General features: G+C 43.1%; 1 protein-coding gene across 9 annotated transcripts in view; it reads right to left on the reverse strand.

The window, feature by feature from the left end:
* FRYL (FRY like transcription coactivator) overlaps positions 1-20,117 on the reverse strand; it is a 214,671-nt gene that overhangs the window by 35,947 nt on the left and 158,607 nt on the right. For 7 of the 9 annotated variants that reach the window (XM_068137657.1, XM_068137652.1, XM_068137651.1 and 4 more), the window contains 12 exons: positions 18,846-18,996; positions 18,424-18,527; positions 17,269-17,454; positions 14,735-14,939; positions 13,021-13,142; positions 11,842-12,032; positions 10,597-10,691; positions 8,464-9,071; positions 7,437-7,534; positions 6,345-6,515; positions 5,146-5,286; positions 2,032-2,229 (listed from right to left, as the gene is read on the reverse strand). In XM_068137657.1, coding sequence (XP_067993758.1) covers positions 2,032-2,229; positions 5,146-5,286; positions 6,345-6,515; positions 7,437-7,534; positions 8,464-9,071; positions 10,597-10,691; positions 11,842-12,032; positions 13,021-13,142; positions 14,735-14,939; positions 17,269-17,454; positions 18,424-18,527; positions 18,846-18,996 — 2,270 coding nt within the window. The remainder of the gene's footprint in view (positions 1-2,031; positions 2,230-5,145; positions 5,287-6,344; positions 6,516-7,436; positions 7,535-8,463; positions 9,072-10,596; positions 10,692-11,841; positions 12,033-13,020; positions 13,143-14,734; positions 14,940-17,268; positions 17,455-18,423; positions 18,528-18,845; positions 18,997-20,117) is intronic. The other 2 variants (XM_068137658.1, XM_068137650.1) reach the window with 1 other exon arrangement.

Genomic DNA, 20,117 nt, shown 5'->3' on the forward strand with positions numbered 1-20,117 from the left:
TCTGGACACCTTCCAGCACCTCCAGATCCCTCTTGTAATAGGGGCTCCAGAACTGGAGGCAGTACTCCAGGTGGGGTCTCAGCAGGGCTGAGTAGAGGGGGAGAATCACCTCCCTCGACCTGCTGGCCACACTTCTCCTGATGCAGCCCAGGATCTGATTGGCTTTCTGGGCTGCAAGTGCACACTGAGAGCTCCTGTTGAGCTTCTCCTCCACCAGCACCCCCAAGTCTCTCTCCTCAGGGCTGCTTTCCAGCCAGTCCCTGCCCAGCCTGGATTTGTGCCTGGGATTGCCTCGACCCAGATGCAGGACCCTGCACTTGCTCTTATTGAGTCTCATGAGGTTGGCTTGTGCCCACCTCTCCAGCCTGTCCAGGTCCCTCTGGAAGGCCTCCCTTCCCTCCAGCGTGTCTGCTGCACCACACAGCTTGGTGTCATCAGCAAACCTGCTGAGGGTGCACTCAATGCCACTGTCCATGTCACTGACAAAGATGTTGAACAAGGATGCAGTATTATATAAAATGTAGGAGAGATTGTCTGGTTTTAAGCATTCTGTGAAGCTCATGCCTAACCCACTGAGCACACTGGGAAATACAGCAGGCTGTACACAGCAGACCGTACACAGCAGGCTGTACACAGCAGGCTGTACACAGCAGGCCGTACACAGCAGGCTGTACACAGCAGGCTGCCCTTCAGCCCACTTGTGGTTTTCTTTGAATTGTGCAAGTTTTATGCTGACAATCCAGTTACATTTTTAAACACATTTTAAAAACAACTGTATTCTAAGTGGGGGCAAAGCTGCTCTGTGGAATCATTCAGAGACATGAACAGACTGTTCCCACAGATCAGCAGCTTCACTAACACATGCACAATTCCAAACCCCCAAGATCAAGTTCAGCCCTGCTGACCGCAAATCCTATCCCAAAAATGCTGTGGGAATTCATCTTGTTCCTGAAACTCCCTTGAGGAACCAATTTGAGTAATTCTCCCAAAATATCTAGATCTCCCTTCATTATCTTGGGTCAGCTTCAGCCAGGAGCCCTTTTGATTATTTCTAGAGTTTGTAGAATTTTCCTATCCCTGTCTTACATTGCAATCATCTGGCTACACTGCTCTTTTCAGACACAGAATCATAGGATGTTTTAGGCTGGAAGGGACCTCAGAGATCATCTACTCCAATCTCCCTAACAAGGGCAGGGATGCCTCTCAACTAGACTCAGCTGTTCAAGGCCTCATACAAACCAGCCTTGAACACTCCCAGGGAGGACACAGCCACAACCTCCACAGGCAACCTATTCCAGAGTCTCACCACCCTCATACTGAAGAACTTCCTGAAGATCCAGCCTAAACCTACTCTCTCCCTCAGGTTCAAACCATTTCTCCTTGTCCTGTTGCTAGACACACTTAGGAAAAGTCCCTCTGCAGCCTTCCTGTAGGATCCCTTCAGGTATTGGAAGGCAGCTCTAAGGTTACCCCAGAGTCTTCTCTGCTCTAGGCTGAACAACCCCAGCTCCCTCAGCCTATCAGCTTTATCAATATATTCCTTTCAGTTCTAAACTGGGGGGGGCAGGGCTGTGCTTTTTAACTACAGGGAGGTTTTTCTCCAGTTATGTCTATTGCACACTGAGGGTCCTATATTCTGTATCCTTCTCTCCCCTCTAAATTGTCTCTTCCTAAGTCACAGCAAAACTGCAGTACAGGGTTTTAATCCTCTCAGCCCTTGAATACACAACCCTTCATTTGATGAAAGCCTACAATGCTGCAAGCAACAGCCAACTGCATTAGCCTGCTCTCTGACAGCTGAAATACCCTTGAAAATAATCCTCCTGACTTTTAGGAATTAACTGTCCTGACATTTAAAAGAGGGGGAAAAGGCAGAACCACAACATAAATAAATTCCAAGTTTCTCTTTCAGTGTAACTCTAATTACATGTATGTAAAAAAAAACAGATAAACCTATAAAGCTATGAGAAAACAAATCCAAGCTGGCCATGGAAAGCCATTATTGCATTGTAACTGAAGGATCACAATTACCTCTGAGATGTCAAAATGGAAATCCAAAGTCTTCCCAGGTAGCTCCTTGGAGACATTATTAAAAATCTTTGTGAAAGAGATCTCAGGAGAACCTGCATCACCTCCATAAGACTTTGGAATATCATTAGGTACAACAAGGCTTGCTGAGCGAGACACCACCAGCTTCAAAATGTTCAGGGCTTCCTTCCAATATGGACTCTAAGTGACAACAAACAAAATCACCAAACAGTCACTTCAAACAAGGCAGCCGTTTTCAAGCCACAGGAGGATTTTACATTGAGGCATTGCAACATTCCCCAAAGCCAAAGCTCTGATCTAGCCATGGCTGCCATGTGCTAGCACAGGTGTAAGTCTTTAGACCTTGAAGTGCCAAAGAGGCAGTGGAAAGGTACAAAGCCATCAGGCTCACTAGCTCCAGGTCGCAGCAGCAGCAGCACCAAGTGCCTTGCTCCCTCTATATACACTCTCTTTTTCCTGTGTCTGAAGTATCTGCAATTCATGCCCCAGAAGATAAAAACTGATAGCATTTAGAATCAGAGAATTGTCGGGGTTGGAAGGGACCTCAAAGATCAGCCAGTTCCAACTCCCCTGACATGGGCAGGGGCACTTCACACTATATCAGGTTGCTCACAGCCACATCCAGCCTGGCCTTCAAACCCTCCAGGGCTGAGGCTTCCACCACCTCCCTGGGCAACCTGTGCCAGTGTCTCACCACCCTCATGGGGAAGAACTTCTTCCTAACATCCAGTCTGAATCTACCCATTTCTAGTTTTTTTTCCATTCCTCATTTAAAAGCAAAACAACCTCCAGCTCTTGGAAGCTTTAATTGTCCTACACTCATGGACAAAATAAACTGAATACTAAACAGACAAAAACATTTTGTTCCTTATATATCTTCACACATAAAAAAAAAGGCAAAAACACTTACACTTGGTTTTTTTACACAGTATCAAACCAATGGACTGCTTAAAAAAGGCAAGGCAAAAGTATGAGAACATACTCATACTTGGAGCAGACCCTGAGTTAAGTGCACTCTCCTCAAAAAGTCATGTAAATAGCTCAGCAGTTTCAACTACAGAGACTGGAGGAGAAGAAGAAACTTACACCAAAGGCAGCTCCTTGGGAGGGTTAGGATTCACACTCCTGAAAATGTTAGGATTGTACTTGAAGCTTAAAGCTTTCCATTTTGTAAGTTATCAGGATATTGGCGGGGTTCTTCCCCTTTTCTTTAATTAGGATGACATGTTTGTGATTTTGTCCATTAAAATAGAAATAGCACTTTCAAGGTCTAGCTAGCATGATGCTTTTTAAAGATAATGGCAATCTTCAACAATCTCTATGAATTTCTGTGCATCATGAACTTGAATAAAAGTAGCTTCAAACTTGAACCATCCTGCAGCAACTTCAATTGATTAAGATGCCTTGTGACTGCAGAGGACTAAAATAAATCAGCTTAGAAGCACCACATTTACACAAGACAAGCTCACTTGTGATCTTTTCCATAGATTCACAGAATGATTCTGCTTGGAAGGGACCTTAAAGATCATCCAGTTCCAACCCCCCTGCCATAGACAGGGACACCTTCCGCTACACCAGGTAGCTCAAGACCTTGTCCAGCCTAGCCTTGAACACCTCCAGGGAGCAGCTTCCCTGGGTAACCTGTTCCAGTGTCTCACCACCCTCACTATGATTTGATGCAAGTTCATGTAATTCATAGATTCTTAGAGTGGTTTGGTTTGGAAGGGACCTTAAAGATCATCCAGTTCCAACCCCCCTGGCACTGGCAGGGACACCTTCCACTAGCCCAGGCTGATCAAGGCCTCATCCAGCCTGGCCTTCAACACTTCCAGGGTAGGGCATCCATGCCCTCCCTGGGCAACCTGTTCCAGTGTCTCCCCACCCTCACTGTAAAAAAATTCTTCCTAATCTCCAGTCTAAAGCTGCTCTCTTCCATCTTCAGTCCATTCCCTCTCATCCTATCATCACAAGCCCTTGTAAAAAGTCCCTTCCCAGCATTCTCATAGACCCTTTCCAGGTACTGGAAGGCTGCTGTAAGGTCTCCCCAGAGCCTTCATTGCTATCAAAAATACACAGGCTTCTCAGGAATATATTTTTTTTTTGCTAGTACCATTATTTTGATAGCTAACATCTTCTAATTGAGATCAGATTCCATGGCAGTGTGGGCTTGCACAGAAAGGCTGGAGGCAAAGCAAGTAGCTGTCGGCTCACAACGACAACGGTTACGCTAATCACTCCATTTTGCCTCATGCACTCTGACAGCAGCACAATATCTAAAGCACATGTCCATCCATAATAAAACATCCAGGGAACACCACCTTTCTTGGTTAATTATGATTAAACCATTTGATTGAAATACACTTGGCCATAATGGAATTCAGGAGGGGAAAAAAAAAAAAGGAGGGTTAAAAAGAGAAGAAGAAGAAGAAGAAAAACCCCAAACCAGAGAATGTTGTGCACTGAAATGGTCTTATGCTCCAGGCATTTAAAATAAAAACAACTTTCAGCAAGATGCTAGGACCTTCTTCTGTGAAATAGGTTTGCAGTGAATTGTGTTCAGAGTACAAAAGATTAAACTACCTAGGGCAAAACACAGTGGTTATCTTTCAGGGACTTTCTTTTAATACAAAATGCACTCAAACCCGTTTAAGGTGCACCTTAAGGTTCCTCACAGGCACATTCAAGTGATTTAAAGGTGTATTTAACTGTGAAACTTCATTTTGAAAGCACATACACTTAAATAAGACATTTGTGCACTATTTAGCAGTAAGCATTTCCTAATGTTTTAACAGTTGAAGTGTAGGAAAGCAGGATCATCTCCTCCAACTACATCTGGAGAGATGCCTGTATCTGTACCTAGGTTTACATTCACCCAGGCAACTTATTCCACAAGATGTAGCCCAAACTGGACAAAAACATAAGCACATGGTGAATTAAATTACAACACAAATGAAATTACAAATCTGACTTCAAACAACTATTTTTGTATCTGAAATAAATGATTTCTCCTCCCCCCCCATCCCAAAATTCAAGTGTAATTTCACTACCACTGTGACAACAAGCAGAAAAGCTCTTGTGATTTTTCAGGGGACCTACCTGAACGTATTTACCAATGACTTTTATGATTTCCAAATTAAACTGCTTCACTGGTGCTGTGGATAGGTCAATATGACTCAGAAGACTGTAGATAATCTGCAGTAAGGATTGTTGCATACTGGATAACCCTTTCTCTAACAGCTAAGAAAAAGAAACAAACAAACAAACAAAAGGGTTAAAAATACAGAATGTCATTGTGGCTTTTAATGGCAGCAAACAGTGAAGCCAACCATCAAAATCTAGTTAACTTCCACACATACTGATTTTCCCCTTTGAGAAATTTAAGTGTATGACTTCATGTTGTCAAAACTTTGCTTTAGGACTAAAAAACACACAACAGAACAACGTTCTCTGCCCTAATTCACCCTTTTTTCTGCCCTGAATTCTGGCATATTTGTTAGCACAGATCTCCAGCACGTGGTGGTAAAACACTTCTGAGCACGCAGAAGAGTTCATACAAATGCAGAAACCTGGAAGCTGCATCAAAACTAATTACATCCATGCTTTAAAGTACAATCTTATGAACAAAGTAAGTACATAGCATTAATGAGAATACAAAAAAACCCTCATCAATTTGAAGCTCTACAAGCTTCTCACACAAGCTACTTTTCAAAAGGCAATAGCAATTCTCTTGTATGAATGGCTGGCAGAATCTCAGAGGGTGTGCTATAATTTAAATGATCTTTGATGACATGCAATACTCAAAATTGAACTTGGAAATGATTTTTTAAAAGCTGTGACAAGTCCATCTTCAAATGTGTACTTGGCTTAACAAAAGAGAAAGGTCTCTTAAGACTTGCACTAAATGTATTTGACTAAATGCACTTGTATTGTATCTATTTACACTTGTATTTAGAAGTGTGCGTTACTAAATACCATGACAGTGAGGGCACTGTATCCATGCAGTACAGAAGGCATCTACTACAAAACACTATTATCATAAAGAAAGGGATCTATCATTAGAGGGATTATAATCTCAAGGTACATTTAAATTGCTGCACTCCAAACTCTGAGTGCTGATTCCTTTTCTATCCCCTAGTACATTTAAATACGATTCTCTCATTGTGTAAGATGGGCTTCCCTCTTCCCTCCCCTTGCCCCAACTATTCAAAATCATGAATAATAAGGGATTGACAATGAGTAAATGTAAGGCTGTGCACAGAGTGTCAATGGGAGATCCCCTTCCATCAAAAATTTACCTCTGCGAGGTAAGTTACGAGGTTAAACGTGGCATCTGAGAAAGAGTCATGCAAGTAGCGACACACTACGTTAATCCAGTTAGAACAGTCTCTGGAGTAACTGTGTGTGCTGTATAAACTCATCATGTGAGCCAGGTTGGCAAGAGTTGGTGACTTCTCCTCTGCACAAACCTGAAAGGCAATGAGAATATTTAATGACACATTTTTAACTGAAGCATTGACAAGGCAGGATGCACTTTCCCCAGTGCACTCTAATAGCTGCAATGGAACTCATCACACAAGCAGCACCTCCATTGAGTTTTGGTACTTTGGCATCCATGCTCCAAATTTATCTACTATTGTTACTAAAGTTACACAGTCTAATGTCCCTAGGTAGCTGTGCAAGTACTGGAAGGGCAGCAGTAATTTCTGGATTTGCATCAGGCTCCTTTGAGACAGCCTGCACGCGGGTCAGTGACGTGCACAGCACAGTTTGGGCACCCAGAGACTGCATCTCCAATGACAAACAGCACTTTCTTACTCCACTTTCCATGTTCTGACTTAAAACACAGCTTGTCAGGCCAGGGCACCACCAGCCTGGCTGGAAATTGTTGCTGTCTAACATGCAATTTCTCTACCAGACACTAGAGTTCAGAACTAACCCAAAGTTAATCAACTGTATACAAGTAATGCAAAGAACACACTGCCTTTTCTTCTCTGCCTACCAGTCCAAAAGTTAAAGATCACTTCCTCCTGATAAGCAAACTAGGAAGGGTGCTTAAAAAAATGGTTAAATTCACATTTAAAATCACAGACAAGTAAGGAAAAGTAACTGATGTCACAAAGAAGGAGATTTGCTCTTTACATTTTATAGAATAAACTAAATGTGTTCTTTTGTTAACAAAGCGAAACTCAGAGGTGGAAAACGAGGTCCAACCATAGAAATGAGGACTGGACCACATCTTTACAATACCACCTTCCAATGTTATTGCTACATTACTACTAGAATCACACAGGAGTGCTGCATAAGGGAGCAGAAAACTACAGAAACAATGGTGGCATAAAGTCCTGGATCATGAATGAGGTTCATTTTAGGTTCATTGTTTTACATACCTTTGCTATCCTGTCAGCTGTTTCTTTACAAAACTGAGTTGGGTTATCAAAATGTTGGATCAGATGAGGAAGTAGGCACAAGATGTTTAAGGGAAATCCTAAAGACATACATAAACACAGTTATATGATCCCTAAAGAAGCTTAATATGACAGTATAATGTGGAGTTATATGGTATTTAAGACACAGCACGACACAGATAAATACATATAGAGAAGGCTCCAAGGTGACCTAATTGTGGCCTTCCAGTATCTGAAGGAGGCCTACAGAAAGGCTGGGGAGGGACTTCTCAGGATCTCAGGTAGTGACAGGACTAGGGGGAATGGAATGAAGCTGGAGGTGGGGAGATTCAGACTGCAGGTGAGGAGGAAGTTCTTCCCCATGAGAGTGGTGAAGCCCTGGAATAGGTTGTCCAGGGAGGTGGTTGGGGCCCTGTCCCTGGAGGTGTTTAAGCCCAGGCTGGACGAGGCTGTGGCCAGCCTGATCTAGTGTGGGGTGTCCCTGCCCATGGCAGGGGGGTTGGAACAAGATGATCCTTGTGGTCTCTTCCAACCCTGACTGATACTGTGATACTATGATACATGATAAATACACATACATGTATCTAAGTGTGCATGTATACAGAGCGTGTTTGCACAAGATGAAAATAAAATCATCACCAGACCAATTAAGCAAAAATCTAATGAAGCTGGATAGGTTTAGGCAGAAGAGTCTGCTTGTTTCTAAAATCTGTAAATGCTTGAAATAGTTATCACAAGATATGCAAAATAATAAAGGTGCTCTTAAAACTCACTTGCAAGTAACTTCAGAGTCAACACAGAAAGCTTAAGGGCAGTATTTCTGGGCAGATATTCACAGTCTGCAGTGTATTCCCACTATCTAGTGGTGCAACATTGACAAGTGCAAAAAGCATTTAACTCAAGGTGGGGCTTTTTGATGGCCAATACAGAATTGCTACTGATGATGATTGATTATAGTTAATTTGATAGAAAAACGTCTCTTCGTTACCCGTGCATTTACTGAAGATACCTGCTAACTGAGAAGGATCCACCAAAGCATGCCTGGAGATTGTGATGAGTTTACTGAGGAGATGAACTGTCATTTCTTGGGTGGATGCTGAAGTAAAGCCTTTGAGGAAGAGCTGCTGAAGGCCTGGGAAGTTATTCCATTTCAGTTTACTCTGCACCTTTTCTATCTTTTCCCGACTCTCTGGCTTATCCAAAGGCAAATGGATGAGAAGCTTGTTGAGCAGCTTGAGAGCCAACAGGTATTCATACTCATAGTCTGACTCCAGCAACGAAGCTGCAATCCAAAATATGGTGGCCATCAAGTTGACAGGGTCAGTAGTGGGCTGCACATCATACATGCCTCCCTCTCTCAGGGAGGAAAGGCTTCTAGTCCTGGCCAAGCTTCCACCGTGGTTTATCCTTCCATCCATTATATCCAGTGTGTTGCTCCGCCGCCGGTCGCCTCTCCGCTCGCTGATTAAATTCAGTCTCAGGGAATTACTCCTTGTATTGCTGTAGTATCCCAAACAACTGCCACTATTCATGGGGCTTGTGCTTAGATTGATCTGTCCAGTGCTTTTCCTATTAGCTGCATACTTGTTTCCCATCACAGACTCATGGTATGAGGTTCTAAAATAAAAACTCAACGTTACACATTATTCCATGCAAAATATTTTAACAGCACACAGCCTAGTAAAAAGGGAGAGAAGAAGCTGCTACACTAACCACACAGAGAGGCACACAGTGAGTGCTGAGCTTCTTCACTGTAAGAGGATTATCATATATGAAAGTACAGAGTACTTACATCCTTCTGGCATAAGGACAAGACTGGAGCATCTTGTTAGCTCTGCTACCAAACCTGTTTGTTACAGTCACAGAACACCAGAAGAATTACAGGAGGGCTGGAGAGGGACTTCTCATCAGGGTGTCTAGAAATAGGCCAAGGGGGAATGATTTGCAGCTAAGAGAGAGTAGGCTTAGACTTGAGATTAGGAGGAAGTTCTTCAGTAGGAGGGTGGTGAGATTCTGCCCTCTGTCAGCAAGTTTGCTGATGACACCAAGCAGGGTGTAGTGGCTGCCACACCAGAAGGTTGTGCTGCCATTCAGCAAGACTTGGACAGGCTGGAGAGCTGAACAGGGAGAAATTTGATGAAGCTCAACAAGGGCAAGTGTAGAGTCTTGCACCTGGGAAGGAACAACTCCATACACCAGTATAGGTTGGGGATGGACCTGCTGGGGAGCAGTGAAGGGAAAAGGGGCCTGGGAGTCCTGGTGGATTGAAGGATGACCATGAGCCAGCAGTGTGCTCTTGTGGCCAGGAAGGCCAATGCCATTCTGGGGTGGAATCGAAGCGGTGTGACCAGTAGGTCAAGAGAGGTTCTCCTCCCCCTCTACTCTGTACTGGTGAGGCTACACCTGGAATATTGTGTCCAGTTCTGGGCCCCTCAGTTCAAGAAAGAGCTCAGGGCACTGCTTGAAAAAGTCCAACACAGAGCCATGAGGATGATGAAGGGAGTGGAACATCTTCTGTATGAGGAGAGACTGAGGGAGCTGAAGTCTCTTCAGCTTGGAGAAGAGGAGACCTGAGAGGTGACCTCATCGATGTTTATAAAGATGTAAAGGTGAGTCCTGAGAGGCTGGAGCCAGGCTCTGCTGGGTGATGCCCAGTGACAGCACAAGGGGCAATGGTGGAAGTTGAGGCATAGGAAGTTGCATGTAAGTATGAGGAAAATTTTTACCCTGTGAGGGTGACAGAGCCCTGGAACAGGCTGCCCAGGGGGGTCGTGGAGTCTCCCCTTCTGGAGATATTCAAGAGTCTCCTGGATGCATTCCTGTGTAATCTGGTGTAGGTGATACTGCTCTGGCAGGGAGGTTGGACTGGATGAGCTGTTGAGGTCCCTCCCAGCCCCTGAAATTCTGTGATTCTGTGATGTTGGAATGGTAGCAGAAATCCTTTTCAGTAAATCTAGATTGTTAGGAGTTTGCTTGAGGCAGATAGAAAAAAACACAAGAGAGCAAGCAATTTTGCTGTAGGGATACAACTATTCTGCAAGGACAAGACAAAATTATTTCATTACCTTTGTAACAGAGATCTTGAACAACTCACATGTCTAAAAATGTATAATTAAAAACATGTGTAAATAAAAGAACTTACTGAGAAAGGGCAGAAAGCAGATCATAATGCTTCATGGTTTCAGCCAAGGTATCAATAGCAGACTCTAAGGTCAGAAGCAGTTCTATGACAAAACCCTGAGGAGAGCCAGCAGGTCATTATAAATTATGCAACACCACAAAACATTTACTGAGCAGTGATATAAAAAATGTAAAAGCAGTAACTAAATTGTTGTTTCATGCTTCAATTAGAACACCTCCAGTGGTGGAGTCGCCATCACTGGAGGTGTTCAGGAGGAGACTTGACAGGGTGCTTGGTGCCATGGGTTAGTTGATTAGATGGTGTTGGATGATAGGTTGGACGCGATGATCTTGAAGGTCTCTTCCAACCTGGTCTGGTCTGGTCTGGTCTATTCTATTCTATTCTATTCTATTCTATTCTATTCTATTCTATTCTATTCTATTCTATTCTATTCTATTCTATTCTATTCTATAATCCTGATCAGAGAGCTCCAAGAAGCCACATAGCTCCAAGACAGGAAAAAACTCAAGTCTGGTTTGATATTCTTTTTCAGAATGGAATTGACAGAGCCACTTTGACTCTCATTTTGCACTATCAGAAGATCAGATCCACTTCTTTAGGTGTACAGTAACAGTAAGCTGGATGCTTTTAAACACTTTATCAGCTTAAGTTCTTACTGAAGGAAAACCTAAATTATTGTGATTTGCCATTGGAATGTGCTGCCCAGGGAGGTGGTGGAGTCCCTGGAGATCTTCAAGAAAAGCCTGGGTGAGGCACTTAGTGCCAGGGTCTAGTTGATTGGATAGGGTTGGGTGATAGGTTGGACTGGATGATCTTGGAGGTCTCTTCCAACCTGGTTGATTCTGTGATTCTATGACCTCAAGATTTGCTAGCTACAAAAGAGAAGGTGTTTTCAGGAAACCTGCATCAAACTCTGGATGTTCTTACTGCTGCAGAAGAGAATACAGAATACAGAATACAGAATTAACCAGGTTGGAAAAGACCTTTGAGATCATCAAGTCCAACCTATCACCAAACACCATCTAATCAACTAAACCATGGCACCAAGTGTGTGCAGCTCCTTTTTTCCATCATTTAACCAGAAAGTGTCACAATCAAAACTGTTCTGATATTTGAAACAATCTTCATTTAAAAACAAGAAGCAACTCAGTAAAAAATTGCTTTCCAGTGTTCTCAAAATAATGACCCAGGTAGGGCATTTAGGCAGACAGCGTTCTGATAAAGTAGGGGAGATGTATTAAATACCTGAGCTTCTTCTCCTGCATCTCCAACAGTTTCTACTAGTCTGGAGAGAACGTCAGAAAGTGTAGATGCAGTAAGAGGCTGCTTCAGAGCCCTGAAAATCTGAAAGGACCTCCCAGCATAATGTCGAGAGGAGCAGGAAAGCGCAGTTTGCAAAGCAACTTCACTGAGGCGGTGCTCCAGCTGAAATCCTCCTACCAAAGCAAAGACAGGAGCCACACAATGATTTATGAAACCCCAAACCATCAGAATTTAATGAAGAGTCAATTACCAAAGCCATGCCTAATACTGTCATCTTCCATGCTCTTCTCAAGCAGTATTACATTACTCTCAAAGACCTTTCCAGGCATGCAGACTTGCATTTCCTAACACTTAACACTGGAGAGGCTTGCAGAGAATAAAATATTAATCATCTGAATATTAAATGGACACCAGAAATTATTAAGGTATTTGATCTCATTCTTAATAGAATGAGGTAAAATAATATTCTTAATACCTCATTCTATTTCAGTAATACTGTGTACAGTTCTGGTGTCCCCATAATAAGAAGGACACAGAGATGTTGGAGTGAGTCCAGAGGAGGGCCACAAAGACAATCCAAGGGCTGAAGAACCTCTGCTAGGAGGATAAGCTGAGGGAGCTGAGGGTATTCATGCTGGAGAAGAGAAGACTCTTAAAGGACCTTAGAGCTGCCTTCCAATACCTGAAGGCTGCAGAGGGACTTTTCATCAGGGTGTCTAGAGACAGGACAAGGGGGAATGGTTTGAAGCTGAGGCAGAACAGGGTTAGACTGGAGCTTAGGAAGAAGTTCTTCAGTAGGAGGGTTGTGAGAATCCGGAACAGGCTGCCCAAGGACATTGTGGTTGCCTCCTCCCTGGGGGTGATAAAGGCCAGGTTGGATGAGGCCTTGAGCAGCTGAGTCTAGTTGAGAGATATCTTTGCCCATGGTGGGGAAGCTGGAGTAGATGATCTAAGAGGTCCCTTTGAACCCAAGCCATTCTATGATTCCCTAATTTTAGTTCAAGTATGCAATAGATAAGAAAAATCTATTATTTAGATGCAGCAAGCAATCATTCAGAGTGATTTCACAGCTAATCTGTAAATTTAAAGGCATCCCAGAAATATTCATTTCATTTGCAGACTTGGGATACTGTATTCTGGATCAACTGTTCTCCAACATACCTGAGCTGGACTGTTTAAATATAGACACCACATGCTTTAGAAACACAGTTAACTGTTCAGCACTCTTGATATTAGGATTCTTTGCTGAAACATCTTCATGATTCCAAAGTGGGCCTCTTTTCCTAGAAATATAAAAAACAAAGAGAATATAAACCACAGCCTTTGTCATCAGCATTTTTATTCCAGTATCTGAAGGGGGCTACAAGAAAGCTGGGGAGGGACTTTGTAGGGTGTCAGGGAGCAATAGGACTTGCGGGGGAAGGAGTAAGACTAGAAGTGAGTAGATTCAGATTGGATATTAGGAAGAAGTTCTTCCCCATGAGGGTGGTGAGACACTGGCACAGGTTGCCCAGGGAGGTGGTGGAAGCCTCAGCCCTGGAGGTTTTGAAGGCCAGGCTGGATGTGGCTCTGAGCAACCTGCTGTAGTGTGAGGTGTCCCTGCCCATGTCAGGGGAGTTGGAACTGGCTGATCCTTGAGGTCCCTTCCAACCCTGACAATTCTAGGATTCTCAGTGTCATTTTAACCCTAAGGTTAATTGCAAAAGAACAAAATAAAGCATTTAGAACTGCAGACACAAATTGGAAAGAAGTTTGTCAACTGCCCAATGTTCTATAATAGAGTATCAGAGGAAGTGACAAGGAATATATCAGATCCAACTGAAATAAGCTTAGGAAGTGATGTCCTCTGTTAGAGAACATTTAGTACAACTAACACCACTACAGACTTCTTGAAAGCATCTCCTTTCTTGCCACTTGCTTCCCTTCAATCCACCATGCCATTCCAAATTTAGGCTGATGTAAAGCATTAGTAGTAACAACCAAAAGCTTTGGGAAACAGGTGGCATTTCAGATTTGCACAGTCTTGAAAGCTTTATATGCACTCTCACAAACCTCTACCACAATTGTTTGTAACTTTACAAATGTTCTTTGCCACAAACTCCTAGTTTTGAATAGCCTGGTAAGGCCCCACCTGAAATATTGTGTCCAGTTTTGGGCCCCTCAGGTCAAGAAGGACCTCAAGGCACTGCCTGAAATAGTCCAGTCTAAATCCACAAAAATGCTGACAGGAGTGCAACATCTCCCTCATGAGCACAGGCTGCAGGACCTGGGGGCTCTTTAGCTTGGAGGAGACTGAGGGGTGATCTCAGTCCTGTTGATAAAGATGTGCAGGGCAGTGGCAGGAGGACAAAGGCAGGCTCTGCTTAGGGATGTCCAATAACAGGACAAGGGGCAATGGGTGCAAGCTGGAACAGAGGAGGTGCCATGGGAACATAAAGAAAAACTTTTTCCCTGTGGTGGTGCCAGAGCCCTGGAGCAGGCTGCCCAGAGAGGCTGGGGAGTCTCCTTCACTGGAGGTATTCAAAACCCAGTTGGATGTGTTCCTGTGTGACCTGCCCCAGGTGATCCTGCTCTCGCAGGGGGGTTGGTCTCAATGATCTTTCATGACCCTTTCCAACTCCTAACATTCTGTGAATGGTCTGTGACACAGCATGGCAAAAGGCTTTTAAACACTTAGGATATGAAAGGGTAGCTGGAATGATTTGAAATTATTGCTAAGTTAGAGCTGTTCATAGACTGTGGAACATAAACCCACTTCAGAATTAAACTATCTCTTTCTGGTGATAAAACAGAGGCAAAGGGAGAAAAATGGTTGCTAAACAAACATATTTCCACAAAATGCAGGTCTGGAGAAAAATGAGAACTGAAATCTTACCTTGAGGTAATAAATTCTATGAGAGTTTTCACTTTTTCATCCTGCTCTACTGAAATGTCAACCTCATTGAGGATTGTGGTTTGCAGATGAGAAATGGCAGCACTTGTATTTCCTAAACTGATGCTAGAAGAGGTAGAACTTGAACTAAGCCCTGAGTCTGTCATTGGGGAGGGCTGGTAGTCAGGTATAAAATCATGAACACCTGCTGGAATAAAACCAAGATGATTATTGTGCTCTTAGGTTGACAGTTAATATTAAGTACATAAAAAGGAAAACTAACCCTTAACCCCTCCCCCAGCAACTTAGTCAATGTATTGAGAATAATGTAATGGATGCAATCATTTCAATGCAATCTGACATAGGCAAAGTCTTCCTCAGCAAGGAACTGCTGGATCCCTTTTTAAATCCACTGCATTATGCTTGAGTTTGTAGCAGTAACACAACAGCTCACTGGCTTCTGAGGCATCTCACCTTAATCAGCTGAGGAAAATGACACAAACTGCTTCCCAATAATGTGCAGATGTTGCTTTCTTGGTTAGAACTCAGTCTCAGTGTAAATGACAGCACTTTAAACCAATAAACACTAAGTATTAGCTAGTCAGGGCAAACCTAAGCAGAGCTCCTCTGGCTGTACAGAGTTCCTCTGAAGTGAGCTCAGTCTTGCTCCTCTAAGATTTTTGTCTCTGTGTAAAGAAGCATCAGGCAATCAAATGCAAAAGCACTAACACTACACACTACTCTTCTATCCAAGAAGTGCTGGGAGAAAGTAAACTTGGCAAGGAAAAGTGGGTCTAGCACCTCTGTAACAACTGTAGATAAGCTTGAGATTCTCTGACAGCCACCACAAGTTTTCACTCTACAGAGTCCCAAGAGTTGGACTGGTTCAAAGAAAATGGAACAGCTTGTCTCACCTTGTGCTAGGCACAACAGGATGTTAGGATGGATGTTAGGAACAAGTTCTTTACCATGAGGGTAGTGGAACACTTGAAGAGGTTGCCTGGGGAGATGGTTGTGGCCCCATCCCTGGAGATATTCAAGGTAAGGCTGGACAGGGCCCTGGGCAACCTGATCTAGTGGAGGATGTCCCTGCTGAGTGCAGAGGGGGTTGGACTGGCTGACTTTTGGAGGTCTCTTCCAACCCAGACCATACTATGCATACTCATCATCAGGTACTCACCAGATACTATGCATACTCATCACCATCAAGTTATTTTAAGCATCATCTGGAAACGTTTGATGCTGATCTTATTCCAGGTTCTATCAGACATTTTTGTTTTAGTAACAACAAAATACTGTGTTTTACCCACAGCTGGAAAAATTAGGGATGGAGTGGGTTGTGTAAGTCACCACATAGGTGCAACAGTGAAGTTCTGTGAACAGGTTTTACACATAATTTATTGCCTATGCCCATTTTTTAATCTCTGATCGCTATGAATATCCAATTAACAAAACAGATGAATATGTTTGGTTAGTGACAGAACCACTTCTGATGTGAACAACACAGAACAGATTTTATAGCAGCAGGCTGCCACCTACTGAAATACTATGAAATACTGAAAAATCAACTATTTCACATTTAGAAACTAAGGCTCCTACCCTCTAAATATCCCTTTGAGAAAGACACACATGGAAAATAGCATTTCCTCTATGTTACAATCTTGTTAAAGTGAACATTACAAGTTAGTATCTCAAAAGAGTATTCTGGTAACCTGTTGAATAATGCAAATGCAGCTGAAAAGAGTCAGGAAAACTGTTATAAACAAGTAAGAGATGTATCTTATAGGGTTTTCATTGCCATGGGCATCATAAAAACAACCATATTACAGATCAAAATGAATGAGCCCCCTCTATGGTTTTCAATCCCTTTCAATCATTCAACTCCTATGACTGAGCAGAAAGTGCTAACATGAATCATACCATCCCTGGGGGTGTTTAAGCTCAGGCTGGATGAGGCTCTGGCCAGCCTGATCTAGTGTGGGGTGTCTCTGCCCATGGCAGGGGGGTTGGAACTAGATGATCCTTGTGGTCCCTTCCAACCCTGAATGATACTATGATACTATGAATTTCTCTCTACAACTACCTGAAGGGAGGTTGTAGACAGGTGGGGGGTGGTCTCTTCTCCCAGGCAAGCAGCACCAGAACAAGAGGACACAGTCTCAACCTGTGCCAGGGGAATTTTAGGCTCAAGGTGAGGAGAAAGTTCTTCCCAGACAGAGTAATTGTCAATTGGGATCTGCTGCCCAGGGAGGTGGTGGAGTCACCATCCCTGGAGGTGTTCACAAAAGGATTGGATGTGGCACTTGGAGCCATGGTTTAGCTGTCAGGAGGTGTTAGGTATTAGGTAATAGGTTGGACTTGATCTCTGAGGTCTATGATTCTGTGAATTTTGACTTAATTATAATCTCAAGAAACAAATTCTATTGCCAAGGGCTTAGGGAAACATGAGAAATAACAGACATTTAAAACATTTCTGGAAGAAAAGATCATTTTCCATGGCATTTTGCCAAGCAACACTCCACACATCTAAAGCCTACCTGTGAAAGTGTAATCTAGATGTGTAGCTTGCTTGACAGTAAGCACCCTGGACTCATTGAACTCTCTGTTTCTGAGTAGGACAGAGGCAACAGACTGGACATTACTGCCAGATCCCATCACTATCAGTAGATGCAAAAGCAGCCGTTTGCAATGCTCATAGACTTCTGGGTGACAGTGGTCAAAACCTAGCAGAAAATGGAAATGGCAAAGCTTAGTGACATTCCAAAGAACATGCTGAATTAAATCATTTAACACCCAGCACTCTTCAGACTGGTCTGTTATACTTTACCAAATCATTGATTTGTAATTCATTAAACAACTTCTTTTCAGTGTTTCAATATAAAACCAAAAGCACAGAGTTGAACTGACTGTTGCAACTTGTTCCTCCCACAGCAGTAACCACTTAATCTGTGCTCTGTATAAAAATGACTACACTGAGAAATGGAAAGAAAAAAACCCCAGAATTTTCCTGTCTTCTACAAAGAGAAAGAGGTGAAAGTGGCTCCAACAGAAGAACAGGTCCAGAGGAGGGCACAAAAATGATCGGGGGGCTGGGACACCTCTGCTACAAAGACAGGCTTAGGGAGCTGGGGTTCTTCAGCCTGGAGAAGAGAAAGCTCTGGGAAGATCTAATAGCAGCTTTCCAGTATCTGAAGGGGGCTACAAGAAGGCTGAAGAGGGACTGTTCACAAAGGCCTGCAGTGACAGGATGAGGGGCAATGGTTTGGAATTAGAGGAGATTTAGATTGGATGTTAGGAACAAGTTCAGCACCATGAGGGTGCTGGAACACTGCAATAGGTTGCCCAGGGAGGTAGTTGAATCCCAGTCCTTGGAGATACTGGAGACAGGCCCAACAGGGCTCTGGGCAATCTGATCTAGTGGAGGATGTCCCTCCTCACTGCAGAGGGGGTTGGACTAGATGACCTTTGGAAATCCCTGCCAGCCCAAACCATTCTATGATTCTATGACTCTAAACCCCTTATAACTATATTCACATTAATCAAGCTGAAAGATATTTAACTGGATTTTAAGTTATAGTAAATATTAACAAACTAATGAGATTTCAGTGCAATGGCAAGCATTAAGCTGAATGTGGAAAAAAGCAGCTAGATAACCAGCTACAACTTCTAAGTTATTAGACATATTTAGTTACCTATGAAAATTGCATGAAGCAGAAGATGTAAATATCCTCCCCATTCCACCTTCACACTGTGGTCAACTATCAAGTCAGTCAGAAGGATCACTGCTATATTGCATCTACAAACAACAACAAACATTTTTGTTAGGTTAACATAACATGAACTTCATTAAAAGCTGCAAAGAGCTTCATATGCTACTAACCAGTATTGGGAAGTCTATAAACATCCACAAAGTTGTATTGTAAAAGCAAAGATGAATGCTCATTATGTAGAAAAACTTTACACCTCCAAATCAGAATCTGTAACTGCTAGCCCTGAGTAAAATCACAGAAGACAAATGTTCTGCCTTCTGTCTTGCAGTCTCCTAGCTTTAAATTACTGTAGCTGTGCAGCTCAAATCACCATGAACTGCCACCAGTGCTGTTAAAACAGTTACCTGTGAAGAGACATGCCAGGAGGAGAAGTTTCAGGCAAGTAATCCACCAGTGGTGACCAGCAACCTCCAGTAGGTGGGAAGGGTAGAGGCTCTCCTTGATTGTGCTCCATCACTTTCAACCGCCAGTTGGAATACAGAGGCATTGAGTCACCTAACACAACAGATAATGAAACCAGAAGAAAACATATGTGTGTTTCTGTATTATACACTCTTCTAAACAAGTATTTTTAAATTCTTGAAAAGCCCTGGAGCAGGCTGCCCTGAGAGGTTGTGGAGTCTCCTTCTGTGGAGACTTCGAAAACCCGCCTGGATGTGCTCCTGTGCGGCCTGCCCTGTCAGGGGCGCTTGGACTCGATGATCTCTGGAGGTCCCTTTCAACCCTCAACATTCTGTGATTGTGTGAGATCTAGGAGAGCAGGGAACCAGCTATAACCAACCTCCAACAGAACAAGAGGACAGCCTCAAGCTGTGCCAGGGGAGGTTTAGGCTGGGTGTTAGGAAGTTCTTCCCAGAGAGATTGGCCATTGGAATGTGCTGCCCAGGGAGGTGGTGGAGTCACCATCCCTGGAAGTGTTTGAGCCTGAATGAGGCACTTGGTGCCATGGTTTAGTTGATGAGATTGTGTTGGGTGATAGGTTGAACTTGATGATCCCAAAGGTCTTTTCCAAGCTGGTTAATTCTATTCTATTCTATTCTATTCTATTCTATTCTATTCTATTCTATTCTATTCTATTCTATTCTATTCTATTCTATCCTATCCTATCCTATCCTATCCTATCCTATCCTATCCTATCCTATCCTATCCTATCCTATTCACAGCAAGTAGTTGGATACAGGGTGGTTGGTTTTGTACAAGGAAACAAAACAGCAAAGAAAAGTGGTTATTACTTTTTGCATGAGCATGATTCTGGACAGTTGAGTGCATTCATCATAACAATGGATGCACATAGGGTACATGGGATGCACATAAGGAAAACAAGGCAAAGTGATCTAATATAATGTCCTTGCATTTCAAACCTCGTGTCAAAGAATCAAGGCCGGGGCTCAAAATTCAACCACATCCTGGTGGTTGAATCATCAACCCTGGATGTGTGTAAAGGTCATTTGGATGTGGTGCTTGGGGCTATGGTTTAGGGGTGAACCTTGTAGAGTAGGGTTAATGGTTGGACTCGATGATCACAGGGTCTTTTCCAACCTGAATGTTTCTGTGATTCTGTGTGATGGTACTGAAATGAATTTGAATAGCTGCACTTCATTATAAGCTATGGAAGT

Source organism: Melanerpes formicivorus, unplaced genomic scaffold (assembly GCF_026170545.1).
Source record: "Melanerpes formicivorus ecotype bairdi unplaced genomic scaffold, bMelFor1.0.p_v2 SCAF_4, whole genome shotgun sequence".
Classification (NCBI taxonomy): Eukaryota; Metazoa; Chordata; class Aves; order Piciformes; family Picidae; genus Melanerpes; species Melanerpes formicivorus.